This window comes from Brienomyrus brachyistius, chromosome 21 (assembly GCF_023856365.1).
Source record: "Brienomyrus brachyistius isolate T26 chromosome 21, BBRACH_0.4, whole genome shotgun sequence".
NCBI lineage: Eukaryota > Metazoa > Chordata > Actinopteri > Osteoglossiformes > Mormyridae > Brienomyrus > Brienomyrus brachyistius.
The window spans coordinates 2,226,642-2,245,462 of NC_064553.1; the positions used below are offsets into that span (position 1 = coordinate 2,226,642).

The 18,821-nt window shown below is 52.3% G+C and overlaps 2 protein-coding genes across 3 annotated transcripts in view; one reads left to right on the forward strand and one right to left on the reverse strand.

Moving 5' to 3' along the window:
* The first annotated feature begins 907 nt into the window (after positions 1 to 907).
* On the forward strand, positions 908 to 3,093 carry LOC125716884 (growth arrest and DNA damage-inducible protein GADD45 alpha-like). Its single transcript, XM_048989696.1, has 4 exons — positions 908 to 1,128; positions 1,690 to 1,791; positions 1,883 to 2,096; positions 2,887 to 3,093. Exons 1-4 carry the CDS (start codon positions 1,079 to 1,081, stop codon positions 2,998 to 3,000), a joined length of 480 nt encoding a protein of 159 aa, XP_048845653.1. The 5' UTR covers positions 908 to 1,078; the 3' UTR covers positions 3,001 to 3,093.
* Positions 3,094 to 7,580: 4,487 nt separating this feature from the next.
* Positions 7,581 to 18,821, reverse strand: part of gng12a (guanine nucleotide binding protein (G protein), gamma 12a) — a 29,467-nt gene continuing 18,226 nt past the window's right edge. For both annotated transcript variants that reach the window (XM_048989189.1, XM_048989190.1), the window contains exons 2-4: positions 9,958 to 10,017; positions 9,761 to 9,871; positions 7,581 to 9,590 (exon numbers count right to left, since the gene is read on the reverse strand). In XM_048989189.1, coding sequence (XP_048845146.1) covers positions 9,465 to 9,590; positions 9,761 to 9,853 — 219 coding nt within the window. In that variant the 5' untranslated portion in view covers positions 9,854 to 9,871; positions 9,958 to 10,017 and the 3' untranslated portion in view covers positions 7,581 to 9,464. The remainder of the gene's footprint in view (positions 9,591 to 9,760; positions 9,872 to 9,957; positions 10,018 to 18,821) is intronic.

Here is an 18,821-nt window from a genome sequence, read left to right on the forward strand (position 1 = left end):
CGACAGTCAGTCTATATGCAATTCCTTAAGTGCACACATTAAAGACGTGCGTTGGTGTTTCACTTTTGTCTGATAGCCTTGCTTTACACAACACCTTCGGTTGGTGACTTTGGCCCCCATGGCCCCAGGTTTTGTCTAATCAACGGAGACGAACTGGTATAATGCAATAACGCCTTCCGCATACACTCATAACTGCTCACCAACGGATCACTTTCTCAAGGTCATTGGGCAGTTTACTTCACATTGTTTCTCTGTCACTGACTAGATGAAGGGAGTTTATAGATGCACGTGCACGGACTGTTGCCCTCTTGCATTTTAAGGGTGCGTTTAAGGTGTTTGCATCGTGGCCATTACAATTCAAATAATATTTACATATCAAATAAGTATGTCACGTTTGTCCACCAGGTGTCGCGATTTACCATTATTTGTGTTCATTTCTCACTTTTACCTAACGTTAATGAACACTGATTTGTGGAACAAATTGTATTAAATGGGTCTCTCAGACATATTATCCACAATAAAAAAAATACACAGACGTTTGATACAACTAATTGCATGCATCAAACATCTAAACCTGTAGCTTTTCTTTTGGATTATTATTATTATTATTATTATTATTATTATCTGTGTGTTTTCTTCTTTGTAGGTTCCTCGCGAGTGGTTTGCTGGTGTCATGCACATGTAATACCTGTGTAATCCGTGCGTTGCTATGGTTTATGGCATACATTGCCAATGAGTAACAGGCCACGCCTGCTCAGCCGGTTGTCTCCAGTCACGTCAATGCGATTGTGTACTTTCCGCTTACACTAACCAATCCCTATCGGCCAAATGCCATCTCCCGCCCCATATATTAGAATACGACCAATGGGACTTAACATGCAAATTAAGGGAGAATAGAGACGCTGTAGTTGTGAACCTTATCTTTGACTACCACTTTTCGCTCCCTCAGATACACGGATTGACGTACAGAGGAGGTAATATTGTTGAACCGTGGATAACGCATCCCGAAGACTGCTGATCCTTTGCGGAGTTTATTCTATTTGGCAGCCTGGGAATATCGACCCTTTAACTGGATTTTATGTGCAATATGACTTTTGAAGAGTTTAGTGGAGATCACTCTGCAGAAAGGTAAGTTATACAGTTAAAAAAGACCTTCCAGCGCTCTCGGAAATAGATGCACTGGCTGACTGTTTTAGCGCTCCGTGCAGTAAATAAATAGTAATTAACGCGGCCCTTAACATGCTGTTTTGTAACGTAAAGTGTCCATTTTACCTTGCATGTCTCCCGGACTTCTGGGCATATTAGTAATTTATGACTATTGAAGGAAACGAAACTTGAACGGAGGCTGCTCTCTACTTTACATCTTTCACGACTGGTAACATCTGGGGTGGCGTTGCACGCGCACCGGCTCGCGTGGCTGCTGCGGCAACACTCTCGCGCTCAGCTAGTTAAGAGGGACCGCCGGGCTGTGGGTAAAGTCACCTTAAACTAGTGATCGCTAACTCGCCAACCTCACGGGACGGTTTAGGTGCGGATCAGAGAAAGTGTTACTGGAAAAGGTGGGGGCTGGGGGCTGTGGGGGGGCCGGTCGGTGCGTTACTGACCGGGGACTGAAACCCCGGCAAAAAGACGTTAAACTAATTGGCGCGTTACAACGTGTGTCATGTTATTTTTTGTCCTGTGCTTTAGGATGGATTCGGTGGCCAATGCTCTGGAGGAGGTCCTCAGCTCCGCGGCGCCGCAGGGGTGCGTCACGGTGGGGGTGTACGAAGCAGCCAAGTGGCTCAATGTGTAAGTAGATGGCACCGGATCGCCGGCCCTCTGAACGGCCCTCTGCGGCTCCTCACCTCCGGCCCTAACGCGCATGCTGCTCCCTGTGCAGGAACCCGGACAACGTGGTGCTGTGCGTCCTGGCCACGGATGAGGACGACGTGGGGGACGTGGCTCTGCAGATCCACTTCACGCTCATCCAGGCATTCTGCTGCGAGAACGACATCAACATCCTGCGGGTGAACAACATGCGGCGCCTGGCGGACATACTGGGAGACTTCGGCCCTGGGGGCGAGCCGGCCGACCTGCACTGCGTCTTAGTCACTGTACGTGCCTTTCGCTTCGCTTTTCCCAAAGAACCCCCCCCCCCATGCGATCGGGCCGCTGGCTTCTCGCACCTGTTGTGAACTTGCCGGTACATGCCCCCCTCCTCCTACATCAGTCGCTCCCCGGCGTGCGAAGCCGTCAAATATCCTGCATCCGGCTTTTTGTTTCTCGGAAATAGGGGGCTCCCTCCCTGGGATGAACGCGCTCCGGGCTGCGCGCAGCAGTTTTGTGCGCATTTACGCATTTCTTTAGGAGCAGCGTTAATGCGCTCTGGGGGTTAATGAGAATTGGGGTTTCATGGCATTTGGAAAAGGCCGAGCTGGACGGATTACCTATGCGGAGCCCGGCGCTTTGAAGATCACAGTCTGCACGCTTTGCTTGAAGCCCTTTCATGTGGCTGCAGACTCGGCGCTACTGATGTGGATTGTGGGCAGGAGCGGCAGCGATCCGGAGTTGTGCTAATTGGCCGCCAGGCGGGTGCCGCATTCCCGCTTTGGGGATGGATGGAATGGGGGGGGGGCTGTTCACATCCTGTGAGACACTCCTGCAAACAGCCGTTACAGGAAGTAGGATGAGTAGTTTTGTAGAACATGTGAATTCCCGAAAGTAATGCCCCCCCCTTCCTGCCCTAACCTCCTGGCTGAAACACTAACCTCAAGTGTTGTTCAATCCAAATGTAGTTTACTTGCAGGATTTTTCTCAGAATCTGCATGTACTGTGCCTGTTGTACCCAGTGTTCTCTTTAGACATTCTCGGTATGCTAACCCTTTCCCCCGTTTCTCTTTCCAGAATCCTCACCCTGCAACTTGGAAGGATCCGGCTTTAAGCAAGGTGAACCGGTTCTGCAGGGAGAGCCGCGGTTTGGATCAGTGGGTGCCCATCATCAATCTCCCCGAGCGATGATGGCGGAGCTAGACCAAGGACTCCAGCACTGGAAGTGATGCACTGGATTTGTGTGACACAACAGCAGCCCACTCAGGAGAGGACTCCCACAAACTGATGATGAAATTCCCAAAAATTAAAAAGGGGAAGCATTGACGGACAGAGAGACAGCAGTATCGGTGAGAGAGGGGTGGATTTCGGCTTGACTGGAGGAGTCACATTCCTAGCCTGGCATGGGGAGCGGAGATTCAGGAGGAAGGAATCCATGTGGCCTCAGGAAGAGGCGCCGCACAGGAAGTGGGGGCAGGTGGGCGGGGGGGGGGAGGGGGGGGGGGAACAGGCAGGGCCCGGGAGCGGACCAGAACCTGCGGATCAGGACTGAGCCCCTGGCTGGATTACAGGGCAACCAGACGTCATATGGAGATGTTCAGATGTATGAATGCTGTTTTGTTGTTGCTAATATTATTATTATTTAAAAGGGAAGATCTATAATGTCAGTGTGCAGGACAAGTTATAGTCTTTCATATTTTACAGGAACTGTTTCACAAGTTTTTTTTTTTTTTTGTCTAAGTTATTTTGATTATATTAATTGAAATGTATTTATGTTGTAGTCACTATGAAGCCCCCTGTAAAGCAGTGACAATGATGCATTTTGTCGAATAAAATATTTTGCACGAAACCCGCAGCCTACACGGTGATTAAAGCATCAGAAGACGGGTGGGGAGGGCGACACCTGGTGTAGTTGTGTGGCGTAGGGGCCAAAATCTGACACACTGGGGCCCCGGGGATGTCACCTTGTCACACTGTTAATGGGCCGTCAGCCTGCTCTTTAAGTAAGAGGTGCTATGTGGGGGTAATGTAGAATGAACACCTTCCCTTATGCCTCTGCTAGCTTTCCTGGTAGGTCTCAAAAAATACTTTTACACTTGTGGCCATAGGTGGAAATTAGCGGGAGAACATTTTAAACTAGATTTAAGAAAGCACTTCTTTGCACAGTGGGTAGTTAGAGTACAGAATAGCCTTCCTGTTAGTGTAGTGCAAGCTAATGCCCTGGGTTCCTTTAAATCAGAGCTAGATAAGATTTTAACAACTCTGAGCTATTAGTTGAATTCTCCCCAAACGAGCCTGATGGGCCGAATGGCCTCCTCTCGTTTGTAAATGTATTATTTTCTTATGTGCTATCATAAAGTAAACTCTGTGTGTGAAGCAGGAGGCTCCTGTTCCTCAGGGCCCCGTGGGTATCTGCGTTCTGACTGCAGGCCCGCACAATCACGGCACGGCCAGGATTCTCCCAAGTCTCAGGCCGCCGCCTTCCAGGAGACACCCTAGCCGAACGGGTGCTCCCTGGCAGCGAGACGGCCTGCACACGCACGCAAGCCCTGAAGGCCGGCACCTATTGGACAGCTCCAACGCGAGAGTGTGAGGGTTTGGTCTACGGGTCAGCGTAAAAAGTCAGGCATTTGTCAGAGCTGGCTTGAGAAACTGCATCACACCCAGCCCCTCAGGATGCCCCTCCCCCCTCGACAGATCCACTCATCCGTGTAGATGTGCCCAGATGTGCTACGGTGCAGAAGGTCCGGTCACAATCCCCCCCTCCCACCCGTTTCCAGCTTCAGTCCAGGGTGGGGGGGCTGGGTGCTGTTTGACCACCCAACAAGACAGCAGGACGTGAAAAGTGAGGGAGGAAACAAAAGAGAGAGAACATGTTCCATCCCAAACCCGACGGGGACACCTTGACACCAGCTGCATTTCAGAAGCTAGAAAACAAGCAGCTTGCTTGGAGCCCCCACAGCAGCTGGGGCTGGCAATGACCCAGGGGAGAGGGCACATAAAACAGCCCCTCACCACCTCCATCAGCACATTTAGGCAATTTAATGTAAGTTTTTGCAATGCATTCCTGGATATCAAATATGACAAATTTCTTCATGAACAGGAAGCCACTGAATTTCCACATAATGCTCGATTTGTCAAGTTCAGATGTAGATCTTTCTCTGTTTCTCCCCAGATTGCACATGCTCCTCTCATTTGCAAGCAATTTGCATCTGTCTGACCCCCAGCACTGGCCTTATCTGGGTGTGTCATGTCCTTCTATATCTCCGAACGCTCTGTCTTCTTCCAGCTTAGAGAGCGGAGGCTGCAGACCTTGGGCTGGGCCGGCACCCAGCGCCTGACCGTTTCCCAAAATAGCTCCCCTCCCTCAGAGTGGAAGCCAGAATTCCTGCCGCAGCTATTTTTAGAAAGCAGCCCCCACCCACTCATCGGGGAGCTGCTGACTGTTGCCAAGCCATAAATAACCCCCCAGCAAGAGCCCACAGAGTGCGGGGCAGCGGGGCTGATTCAAAAACGACTCCGGCTGACACACATCCCCCCCCTCCCACATCGGACCCTTTGTGAGGTGGGCTGGCGGTCCTGATGAAAGGTGGCAGCACATAAAACACTGGCTGAGTCAAGGTTGTGCGGCCCAGCAGAGAACGATCCGGAAGCCAGCCTCAAAAGGTCGGGCCCCGCTCACAGAGCATGATTTATGCAGCTCGTTAGTGACCCGCGGTCTATGCTGGGGGGCCCATCAATAGGTTCCCCGGTGTCAGCGCATACCCAAGCGGTGATGCCTCGCGTCGCGTGGGTGGCTGGGTGGGTGGGAAGCAGCCGGGCTGGGCGAAAAGCCCGCTCCACCCGGAAAGCCTTCAGAGATGCCGGCGGACGCGAACGGGCACACATGTGAGGATGAGTAATGCGCAGTAAGCAGATTCAAACAGGCCACTCTGAAACACAGCAGTGTCATGCTTCAAAAGCGCCTTGCAAGTGATGTTTGTTGAGCTGGAAAGAAAAAAAACCTGCAGCTGCTACCATCCGGTCCAAAGAATTTGGGTGGCGGTAGGATCAAGGATGAGGTTCAGAAGCGCCAGACCCAACCTAATCCGGGCTGGGAGGCGGCCGCATACAAGGGCAGAGTTGAGGAATTCCACATAGCGGACTTTGAACGGAAAGTGCTTATCTATCGTCCTACCCCGCCCCCCCCCACACACACACACACACACACACACACACACACACACGCTATTCCACGTGCCTCGACCCTTCGGCCAACTCCAGGTAAGGTTCCTCCGATGTAAGAACGGCTGCTTGTTCACCCGGCACCCATACAAGTCACACAGTATCGAACCCCAGCTCAGGAAAGGAATTACCCGCAGGTCGTTTCCCTAACTGCCTGCCCGTAAATCAGGTGCCGCGTAAGAACGTGAGGCACGCAGGCCACTGAAGATAAACACACCTGCTATTTAGCCAACTAATGTCATTCAGATAGTGTTTATTGGTGAGACATTAAATGTGTCCCTTTGCAGAACACTATGTACAGGCAGGAAAGTCAACTGCCAGCAAAATAACTGGAAAACCTTTGGCGGCGGGGGGGGGGGGGGGGGGGGGGGGTGGTTCTGTAAATGTGTCAGGGCAAGCAAGCAACACTAACAGGAAGAGCCAGCCGTCACGGCACAAAAGGGATCCTGTTCTCCCCGAGACAGTGCAGTGCTGGCTGACTCCGCAGGTCAAGAGCGCTACGGGGTACGGGCTCGTCCAGCGCTCCTGCAGCACCACGAAACTGCTCAGGGGTCGGAGCCACAATGGCCAGCAGACACACACCAACCTAGTGACCCCTTGGACCTCAGCCTCTGGGATGCTGGTGTAACACGGAGAGCTTCCCAGCCACATGAACCGGACACGGGATTAAGGGCTTGGCAGAGCCAGGTTCGCTGAGCTTCCTTAGAGGGGTTAGGCGAGGCGTGACGTCACTCGCGACACGCTATCCCCATGAAAGAATTTTCTTATCTCAATGACACTATATATAACCATATATATACTTTCCGGCATCATAACCTTGAAGAGATATCACACCAGAAACAGTTGGCAGGCCCATTAATGTGTAAGCTGGCAGGTCACGAGGCATAAAGGGTGGCTTTGGGCGGTGAAAGCGGTAAAAGGTGAAGTTGTTTCGTTTGGCCCAGCGATGGGGGGGAAGTGGAAGGCGAAGCGGACCCTGGGGCAGAGATGGGAGGGGTTGCAGAGAATTGCCCGAAGCTCTCTGGGTCAACATGACAGCAGCTTTTCAGAAGCCAGGCAGACAAAGGGCACCACCCTGCCTAGCACTGCCAGCAGAATGTCACTTACTGCTCATGTTACATGGCACCCCACAATGTGCCAGACAGTGCTAATCGACGCAGGTAATATGACATCACTTCCTGTTTGGATTCCGTGCTGCACTCCAGGTCACAGATAACTGAGCCTGACACACACACACACCCCAATCACGACACCCTTAAAACCCCTACCCAGCCCTAACCTTAACCATAAGTAACCAACCCAAATACCTTTTGGCACTTTTACATTTTTGATTGCATTAACAGATTTTTATAAAATTGAGGTTATCCAAATCGGCACCTGAAGAAGTGTCCCCACAAGTAAGGAAGTTTCAGGTTTTACTTCACTTTGGGGACATTTTGGTCCTCAAATGTGATCTATGCAAACCCACACATACACACACACACACACACACACACACACACACACACATGGACACATGCACACACAAACACAGACAACATAAGCAATAGCAACAGATTTATGTTTAATAAAGTAAGAGCAAATTCCACTTGTACAGTACCAGAAAAATGTTTCTAGACTTTATAATTAAGAAAAACCTAATATCTAAAAACGGTTTAAATCCACCACTTACAAGAGTAGACTTGGCAAAAAATTTCATTCAAGAAGCCATTATTCATTTGTTAAACAAATACAGATTAACCCCCTCCCCCAACCCACGCCCCCAGAGCACAGTGGAGTTTCGTGAAACTGCTGCCTAATTCCATGAATGACTGCTGCAACGTGGAACATCATAAAGACGGCGGTTTAAAAACATGGGGTGCGAGTGGCTGCGATGCTGCTGGGTTTACGTCGCTGTGATCGAGGGCCGCTCCATACGGGTCGGGTTCGAGGAGGATGACGCGCGCCGATAGTAAGGCCATCGCAAAGGTGGTCAGATCACATGAAATTGGCGGCAGGGCTTGTCATCAGTGGTCAGAAGCTGAATACGACTGTAAACATCAAAACGTTAATACTCCCCGTCACATGGGGGAATTCTGAGTCGTGGAGAGGAGACAAAACACCTCCTAAACACCAAGGAAGGATCCCTTGGGCATCAAGAATGCTGAGGACCAGAGCGGCATAGAGCACTGGCTGTGAAATACAATCAGACATTCAGGATGTTTCGGTATATCCAGAACGAACTGTACTCGAGATGGCACACGTAGATTTGAGCTCCGTCACATACGCTACGTAAGAAGACATCAGTTATTAACAAACTGACGGCAAAGTTATCCTTCATAACTCTGTAAGGCATCTGCATTTAAAGGGTTAAGGTTATCCTGCCTCTCGGAAAACTGCACACAACGCTGGTTAGATCAGCTAAGCTAGACGTGGAACAAGTTCTAAAAGCAGGTATCAGGAGCACAGAATGTATGTTACGTTTCCATACAGCACTTCAAAACGTTCCCAACGCAGGTCAGCATTGTTAAACAGGCACCCTACAGGCTCTCCTGGAAAGAAATGACATATTAATACAGTGAGCAGTTTCCATCAGGAGGACTGAATACAGCGGTAAGTAGTGTCCTGATCACATTTTAAAAAGAAAGTACATTGGAAATAACAAATAAAGGTTTAGTGGTTGAGTAAGGAAAATCTGAAAAAAGCAGCCAAATAACTTAGAAAGAGGACACCTTCTGGGTCAGCTGTTACTCTCCTTCCAGACGAGGTTCATGTTCGTTAACTAACTGCTATTAGTGGTTTCAGGCTTAATTTTTACCGTTTTGATGGCCAACACTTAGCTTTTATTGAATTATTTAACAGAAACAGACATCTGGACAGCCAGACATTTCCATTCAGACTGTGTCCAGCCTGCCTCTGAAGGCCACAGCTTAGGAAGGGTTAGGGTCTCCAGCATACGCACGATTAAACGCCCCACTTTGCACAAACATAACATCTTGAGGTGTTTACTGGTTGGAAGCGACCTTTTGACCCGACAGATCACCCCCGTAACTTATGGTGACACAGGCCTTCCTTACCAAAGCAGGCCTCTTGTGGGAATGTGCTCGGTTCTTAATCTGGAAACCCTCCCCTAAGAGTAGGAGCTGCGCTAATTGCCTACATAAACGTTTGTGTCACTAGACATGAAAGGCCTCGGTTTTTCAAATGTTCCTCCCAAACCAGCACTCATTACTCATCCCTTCTGTGAGAATTGCTTCCAGAATAATCCGTAGATCTTCCCTCATTCCGACAAGTGTGAATGCAGAGGATAAAGGGGTGGGGTGGGGGCACTCTAGCTGCAATTTAACTGGGATATTCACTTGTTAAGTGTGGGGAAGATTAGAGCATTCTTTTAATCAGATTGCTGATGATAAAATTAAAAAATGACAAAAAAATGCAGGAGAGGCATGTCATTACAGTATAGTGCAGGGTTTTTTGTCCTTAAAGGGGTTTTCTGAAGCAGGAATTCCCATGAGCAGTGGGTCGTACTTGGCGTGCTCCCCACAGTAGCGCATCAGGTCCGCGGAAGCTTTGGACACCTGGGGGGGGGGAATCACAGGCCGTTAGGCGGGGGAGAACTACGCCTCCCAGAAGGCCTGTCTGGGATGCTGTTCATCTGGGCCAGGATGCTCTCAGTGTTCTTGGAAGACGCCCTTTGATCACCCCCCAGAAGGTATGCAGCCTGGAGAGGGGGCGACGGGACCCTCACCTTTATCCGCTCAATGTTGGCCTCTATCCTGAGCTGTTGAACAGCCCTCCGCGCGTGGGCAATGTTGTTGGAGCTGGGCCCTTTGGACGACATGCTGGCTGAGCACACGACCTGCCCAGAAGGAGACACAGCTGGGGTCAGCGATAGTCAGCTGGAAACGCCGGGAAAGGTGGGGAGGGAACCGAGCAGGTACGTACCCTCCTTCAGCACTGTGAAATCACCTCCTGCGTCTGTGGTATGTTGGATCGGAGTTACTCCTGCAAAACAAGACAGGGCGGCTTTCAACATGGCCGAACCCCCAAGGCAGCCATTGAAATAAAAATTTTTTTGGGATGTGAACTAGCAACGTACAGATCACAGCCACAGGGTTCTAACCCGCCAGACCACACACCACCCAAACATTCCTTGCGTTCCACAGCACCAGGATACATAACAGCACCAGGATGGAGGAGTCGAGCTCTTAGAATTAAGTACAGAACATGCCGGACTTGCGAACATGCCACTCCTCCTGACGCTCTGAAAAGGCAGGACCTGCCTGGAGGGGGCACTCTCTGCCTCGCCTCACTGCTCCTCTCCCACTCCCTACCCACTCAAGGGTCCTTACGGTGACAGCCAAGCCTGGGGCATTGCAGGGCACTCCGGCCAATGGTAACGAGCCGGCGGCCACATGCTTTGTGCTGAGTCATGCCATGTACACGGCAAAGGTGACGCGGTCGCACAGGCCCAGCCGGGCAGCGGGCTGACTCATCCGGCCAGACATGTGCACTGGGTTCACGGCCGAGTGGGCCCAAGGCCAGCACACTCTGCCAGCCACACAGTACTGCCCCCTAATGGACAGGAACAATAGATAGAACAAAAATGCAACAAAGATAATGACAAAACACCACAATGCAAAGGGAATGGTTCAGCTTCCCAGAATCACCATAGCAACTCCACACCAATGGCGGTGGTGCCGCCTTGCAAAGAGCATTCTGACGTTATCCCGACATTTTAAAGTTCACCACCCACGTCACCGAGCCGTGGACCAGGCAGAGTAAATCTGCTGTGAGCTGTGAATGGTTAGCGCTGTTTCCTTGGAGACAGCAAATGACACACGTGATTGCCTTGGGTTGGGGGGGGGGGGGTTTAGTCAATCCAACCTGGGAATTCCCATCAAAGCGTTTTCTACTAAAGCCCCCTTGGCAGTTGGGAAATAACACTGTGGGGGGGGGGGGGGTCAAGGGTGTAGTTCAGATAAATCCAAGGCCCAAGTTGTTCTCGACGCTTCTGGAAAAGTCGGGGACACATGTGCGGGGGCCTAGCCCTCCCCATCCCAGCCCACTAAGCATTTTCAGACAATGCACATTCAAATTCCTCCCAAAGGCTATAAATAGTCCACGCAGCCAGCCTGGAGAGAAGGAACAGGACGCAGAGCAATTCAGGCGGGCCGGTCGATGGGGGCCCCCAGACCGCCACCGCTGCTGGGTAACGTCAGGTGGCCCCCTCAGTCATGGTGACAGCCCCCCCACACGCATCTGGGGGGGCTCATCAGGGAAGGATGATTAGAGATGCGTCTGGGCCGAAGGGCTGGCAGAAGAAGAAGGGCAGTCAGGAGGGCATCGCGGACTCACCGGAAGGAAGGGGACGGTTGTACTACAAAGGAGTTGGTGGCTTGTTATTAATATACATCCTTTGTGGTGTTTCCTACACAACAAAGGCAAGGAACTGCTCTGCAGGAAAGCAAGGTTCAAACTAAGCATGCCCATCTGTGTCAGGCATGCATTCAAACACCAGTGAATTTTCCAGTGCAGTCAGACTAACACGGGTGGGCGGGGCCAAATCGCGGGGGCCAGAGACCTGGCGCCAGTCACGGGGCAGCTTGCGTCAGCGCGACGCGGGCATTGCCGGACTCGGCCCCGAGAGAGCGCTTCAGTGAGCCCTGAAGGTCGAGGCGCGCAGCTGAGCGAGGCAGGCGGTCACACACGTTAGACCAGACGCGCCACAGCAGGAATCTGCTCTCACACCCCACAGGGCCAAAGAGTTCAAACCTCATAGCCAGTCCTGGGTGATTCAAGGTGCTACTAGAGACGGTGACTGGTGTCAGTTCACACGAGTGCAGAGCCAGACGTGGCTGCCATCAGCTAACGTGCAGGCTCCTTACTGGAAGCAGAGAGCAATCCTCATATTTCTGCTCACATGACTTCAGGCTTCAGAGCTGAGCCAAATTCTTTCCGGGGACCCAGAGCGCTCCTCATTCCGGGAGTTCTGACAAATCCAGGCCTTGCTGCGGGGTGGGGGGAGGATCTGACGTGGGACGCCGGCATGTTTTGAAGATCCCATGAGAACACGAGGAGGAGGAGGAGCAGCAATTTCCACCGGTACCCACGTTCAGAAATTCCTCAGAAGTCCCGGTTCCTATCCAAGGAAGTCCCAGTAGGACCACCTAGGCTGTGAGGGGAGCCTGGCTGAGGGGGCAGACATCATAGAGACCACCTCAGATAGGAGACCCTGCAGCAATCTGCAGGTCGTATCACCAGCCACCTGTCTGGCCTGTCCTTCAGGGATGCAGAAGAGGGCGCCGGTGAGACATGTGATACCAGTTACCCTGCACACTGCATCATGTGACATCAGTGATCCCGTAAGCTGCACCCTCAGTGCCACGACGGCCATTGGGGGCCCACTGACAGCCATAAAGCAAACTGACCGGCAGAGGGATTCCGGAATACGCTGACAGCGCCATGCAGAAGCCAGTGGGTTGAAAGCTGAGGGGCATCCATTTAGGGAAGTTCGCGAGTTACAAGTGTAACAATCTGGGCACGTGGCACCTAGCCCCATGGACATGTGCGTACACACGCACATGAACACACAGAGACAACAGAGACACGCACAGAGACACACGCACGCACACAAGCATTCAGACACACATGGATACAATCACGCTCAAACACACATATGCACAGGTACGCACATGCATGCACACAGACACACACAGTCACACACACATACACCAAGAATAAGCTGACCATCACCAGGCTCCTGATTTCCGTCAGACCTTTGCCAGGCTGGCTGATTGCTTATCAGTCACTCAGACCCTCTTAGCTGCCTAGCAACAGGATAGCCAATCGGCTATTGCTGGGGGTAGCCATACGTTAATGGGCTGGGAGGCTCCACCGTGGGTGGGGGAGCTCTCAGACAAGGTACAGGCCGTGTAACACCCCCTCCCCCGGCTACTGCACACATCCTGCCAATGTTTAGGTATCAGCAGCAGAGCCCCGGGTTCCAAAGCAAAAGTCTGGCTAACCCTTATTAGCAGTAATCTCCGTGACCCTGATGCTATCTGGGGGCCAGACGGACGGAGACGTCACAGTAGTCACGGGAGTATGGGAGACGGGGACGGGGGGGGGGGGGGCTTCATTTCCTACACAACTTGTACAAGCCGCACGGGCGAGAGTGGCTCAACAAAATCACTGGTCTGACACCCAGGCCTGCAGATCGTGACCATTTATTGAGAGTGTGCGAGTTCACTGGGCGCGAGCACTGTGCTAACGCAGTGTGCTACAAAGTTTTATTTACTCTGCATTAGTCCAGCGTGTTTTTTTCTGAGTTGATCTCTCCTTGCAGGTCTGCACACAGCAGCACGTACATACAATTTAACTTCCTGTCAGTGGGTGCGGGAAATAAACAGTGACAAGTGATCTGGAGATCAGATCCTTAGTCAATATCACTCACCACAGAACAGCACTAAAACCACTGACCAATCACAGGAAAGCTTTTACAACACAGGCATTCAGTACGTCCAATGGCCTTCCAGCAGCCCGTGGAACTGGCACCTATGCGTACACATATGTGCACTGATAATAAAAAGCACGGAACTATCCATTTAGCTGCGGTGTTAACATGACTATAGGTGATTATTTTAAAGATTAAAGGAGGCTGAGAAAGGTCTCGCGACAGACACAGGTGATGACGAGAGTGTGGGTGCAGACAGGGAGAAACTGACTGAGCCAGTAAAAAAGTTTTTTCAAAAAAAAGGGTGTAACCAAATCATGTGCTGGTGCGGCCAACTGAGAAAGTTGATAGTACCAGTTCTACCACTGGAAAAATTAGTCTGGAGCCCTGCGACCTTCTGCAAACTGCCAGAAAAAAAAACAGTTAAAATCATACAGAATCATACAGCTTGAAGATGGAAAGATCTTCCTTCCTTTTTTTTTTGCTCGTTCCATCTTTATCCTGTTTAAAGCAGGACATGCTGTCTGCATAAGCACTCACGCAGCACTGGCGCAGGGACGGTCTTGGCACAAGCTGTGAGATACAAGGACTCTTTCATCTACGATGAAAAAAATGACAGATATTTTCCCGGTTGCTCTGACGTGCTGCTGAGTCAGCGCTCAAAGCAGCCTGTCGTGACTGCCAGTACACAAGTGTGCATTTGTCTCGCCTGACCCACAGCGGGGCAGGTAAGTGAGCCGTAAAATTAACGGCCTCCCCCCAAATGGGAGCGGGAAACAGGGTCGCCGCTGCAGATGGCGCCGCGGTGCAGCAGGGTGTGGGCACCCGGGGGGGGGGGGGGGGGGCATGTTATTTTCTTCCCACCGCACGCCCAGCACCCCCACCCCCCCAGCGTGCTGTGTGGCCTGACCCACAGATGGGAAACTTCAGCAAATCAGGAAGAAAGGAGGGTTTTGGTTGATTTTTTTCTTGATAGCAAGTTGGGCAAAACACCCAGGACTGTAGATTAGGCAAAGTCAGCAACCCGCTTCTGGGGAATGCTGGGAAAAGAGGGGGGCAGGGGGAGGCATGATGGCCCCCTAACTTCCTGCCTGGTAAGTTTATGTCTCCTCGCATATCCTGTCCAGGGAAAGTCACATACATCCAAAGATCAAAGAGCTACTTTCTAGTGTTTAGACTCATTCGGCCCACAGTATCCTTCCCAGACCATGAAATTTGCAGCAGGCTGTTATTTATAGAGGTCCAGACATTGTCGTCCTCTGGCCAGCTGGAACAGAAGCTGCTTCGGGTTCTGGGTTCAAACCCCAAGCGTTCTTCTATCCTCCCTGGTCCGCAGCCGTAACATCGACATGTGACAGCCTGTTGCATTTATTGCACACGAAACCAGCCAGCTCCCTTGTCTTCCTGTACTCAGGGACTCTGCTCTCATTTGCACAGCAGGCACCAGGCAAGGCTGCCGATTGCGCTGCAGCAGCTTCGCAGCAGAAACCCGCATCAACCCATAATATGCAATCCTCTCTCATGCTCCCCACCAAGTGCATGCTGGGAGACTGGAGGTGGGTTAGGGTTAAGAGGTATCCAGGACCATGGAGAGTTCTGCGGCACGGTACAGGTTGAAGGACACCCCCGCGGGGCCAGGCTGGGCCAGGAGCAGACACACGGAATGAGCGTCTGAACTTGCGGCGAGTTCATTTGAGAACACGCTGAACCTCTCCTGGTGGCCTGCCCTCATCTACACGCCACACCAGAGACTCCTGGCGGACATGAAGTAACTTATCTCTCAAAGCTACGCTTGTTCACGGCGGCCGACGACTCGGCAGGTCTCCCCTTTCTTTTGGGAGGCGTGGTGCTTATCGGCAGTGAGGCATAGGGGCGGCGATCAAAGGCATCTTCCACCTTTGTTTGGGGTGGCAGGAGGAGCAGCCACCGGCGTGCCTGAATGTGTCTGCCCCCCCCCCCGATCATGCGCAACCCCCATGACCACAAACATGATTCCCACGAGAACGGGCCCATCTCATTCCGACTCCTGCCCCACACAGCGCCCCCCAGGGGCTGATGAGATTGTGCACGTGCCCTAGTGTGAACCAGCGTCATGTCGCAGATGTCGGCGCCGCCCCCCCCCCCCCACCCCCAACGCATACCGATTGTATCCTCCTACGAGGACCGATAACAGCGACGCCACGGACGCATTCGCGGTACAATGCAATACACAACACCGTCTGGGAGGCTTATTTAAGTGCACAGTGGCAAGCCTGCATGAGAGAGCGAGAGCTCAGAGCTCGATTTCAGAATTTCAGGGGCGAGTGAGTGGGGGTGGGCAGGGGGGGAACAAAAACCTCATAACAGACAGAACACTGTTGCTTCAACAGGAAAGGAAAACAAAAAAAAGAAGGAAAAAGAGCCCTGCATGACCCCACCCTGCAGGGCAGAAGCACGACCCAGCCCTGCGGGGGCACACTGGCAGGGCACCCTAAATGCAGATAGTTTCCCAACCGCGGTACAGCCGCCGCCTCATTCGTCACCCCCCACAGGGGCATGGCGGCTTCTTGTGGCTTTGCCGGCGGCACCACTAGCCGACCACGTGCCGTAACCAAGTCTCTAAGACGTCTCTCACCGTAGACAAGAGGGGGGATAAGGCTCCACTGCCAGAATCCAATCTCTGGGGAGGAGGCTATTAACGGAAAAGGATGTCTCTCAGCCTGTGAGGGACGGGACAGGACGGCACGAGCTCCTGATGCACCCTCCGACACGCACGGCTGCACACACCCACAGCAAGGGGGAGACAGGCGGATAACTTCCTGGCCTGCTCCAGCTTTCCGCAAAGGAAGGGGCAGCTTCCCCGTCTAGACAGCAGCCTGGGCTGGACTCGTGGTGGAAGCTTCCAGAGAAGCCAGAGCTGTTGCAACCAAAAACACTCGCCCCCAGAACACTATTTAAAAAAAATAATAATTGTACTCCACATCTGTGTGTGCAAATGACATGCAATATAAGTGTAGCACTAAAAAGGTAAGTTAAAGATGTTCTATTGCAAAGTAGGCAAGTGCACCATGCGAGGGTAGGAGGATGCAGACAGTCACCTCTCAGGTATGTGCTGCACCTGCAGAAAGGCACCCTGGACTCTTATCTACGATCCAGAAAGAAGCACATGACCTGCAGCTGTAGCCTTTATAGCTGTGCAGTGGGCCGGCGCATGCTCAGCTACTAATAAGTGTCACTGCATGCATCTGGGCTGTGCCAGGCGTAGCTATGCTTCGAAATGTAGCCCACAGAGCTGCACTGTCGCAGCTTCTGCACTGAGTCTAAACCATGTTTTGATACTTTGGGGGGGGGGAGATCAGGATTGGACAAAGGCTCCCTTTATTATTCTGTTCGCGACACTAAAACTACCGATATCCCCGCCCCAGCTGAGCCCCCCCGGCGCGGATTTCCGCCAGTCAGCATGGGACGTTCCTTGTAGCCCTCCCCGGAAGCACTGACATGCAAATTGGAGGGGGCGGGCCTGCAGTTTCAGTCAGGCGACACCGATACTCGCGTGGCTCGGCAAACATTCCACATCGCGTGACTAAAAGTGCACCCATTCGTTCGCACGGTGCCCGAGCGGCATGCCGCCGGCGAGGGAAATCCCAGCCTCTCGCTTTCGGAGCCAAACCAATGACCCAAATGACAAAAGCACAGAGCCGGCCTGCAGCAACGTGTAGAACCGGCTGAGTAGAACTTCTAGACTTCGCCACCTCTCTGGGTGCTGGCACTCCTGGCTTCCGGCCTGGTTACAGATTAATGCAAAAGGCTCCCGGGCAGGGGGGGACATTTAAGTCAGATGTAAGGGGAGGGGGGGGAGGGGGGTGTGTGTGTGCTCATCCCAGAGTAAAAGGCTTCCGGCATTTTCCAGAGATCCGTCTGGCATGCAATGGGTGTGGCTGCAACTGAAGTGCAGTTTTGTTTTTCACAGTTCAGTATCAATGGCAACCCTTACGCCAAATCCCCACTACGGGGGGGTGGGGGGGGAGACACGACACACCTTATCTACGCCATGTTGGGGAAACGAACCCAATGCACTTTGCCCTCAGTCTGCACTGCAGATGCAGCTACACATATGTCGTGGAGGATTACACCCCCTCATTCATTATGTATGAAAGGCTGTCGTGCACCTCAGCCTGGGGGCACGCCTGACACTCACGTGCGTCTCGCACGGCCTTTGAAGACAAAACAAACTCTGTGTTTATTAAAGGCGAGTCCTGTGGAATGGGGCACGAATCCCTTGGCAGCAACACGGAGCACGGCAGCATCGGGAACGCTGCCCGGACCGCGTCAGGCAGGCCCAGGGTGCTCCTGTGTGCACACCTGATCACAGATGCCTCATACATCTGATCACCCTACGCTCCTGCTAACTTACTTTATCACCCCCTACTTCTGCTCAAATATCCAATCACCGTGTGCTCGGGTTTGCATGCCTGATCGCCCTGCACAAGTTTTCAGGGATGCGATCGGTGGGGAAGATCAGAAGAGTGTTTGACGGCTTTGCTCCCAGAGGGAAAAGTCCCTAATCCAGATGATGGTGAAGGACAAGGCCTGGGCACCCTGCTCTCAATGGGCCCCGTGCTATTGCCCACCCCACACCGCCAGCCCCCCTGCTGCCTCATGCAGGCATGTCCATTCTATAAATTTTGATACCTTTCACCCATTTTGCAGCTGACTGTTTACCTGCTGAAAAGGAGCAGATCCCAAAAGCACGCTTCCACACTATGGCCAATAGGGCACGTTTGATTCTTGCGCTTAGGAGCTCTGCGTGTAAAAACGGACCAAAAACAAGCTCAGAGGCGGTGCTTGGGTGTTTCCGATCGCGTGCGCGTCAAACACACACACGCCTAAAACAACTACAGCCAAAGCATACTCACTTATAAACAGATACTTCCACATAATTCATTGCACAATTTGTACACGCATGCTAACCGGTGTAAACGGCAACGCCATAGTCGGAGTTCTGTGTGTGTGTATGTGTCTGTGTGTGTGGAGCAAACCCCACAATCTGCCTGCGGATGCGAAAGGCCCTGCAGGGTGCCCCCCCCACCGAGGGGGCCAGGGGCCTAGCGGGCCCCTCAGAAGCCCTGCACAGTCGGGGTCAGCCCCCACTGTGCGACGATGACAAACAATGGCAGGCCTCCACCGCATTCCAGGTGTCCGGTTTCACACAGATGGGAGGGGGGACCTGCAGCACTGAGCTGCGAGTCACTAAGTGTTTCAAATGAGAAAAAACTGAGAGGCAGCATGTAAGAGACTGAGATTTCCCGCTCCAGAGACGTGGGGGGGCAGTTGGAATGATCTAACCCGGGGAATTAGCATTAGGCATCTGGAC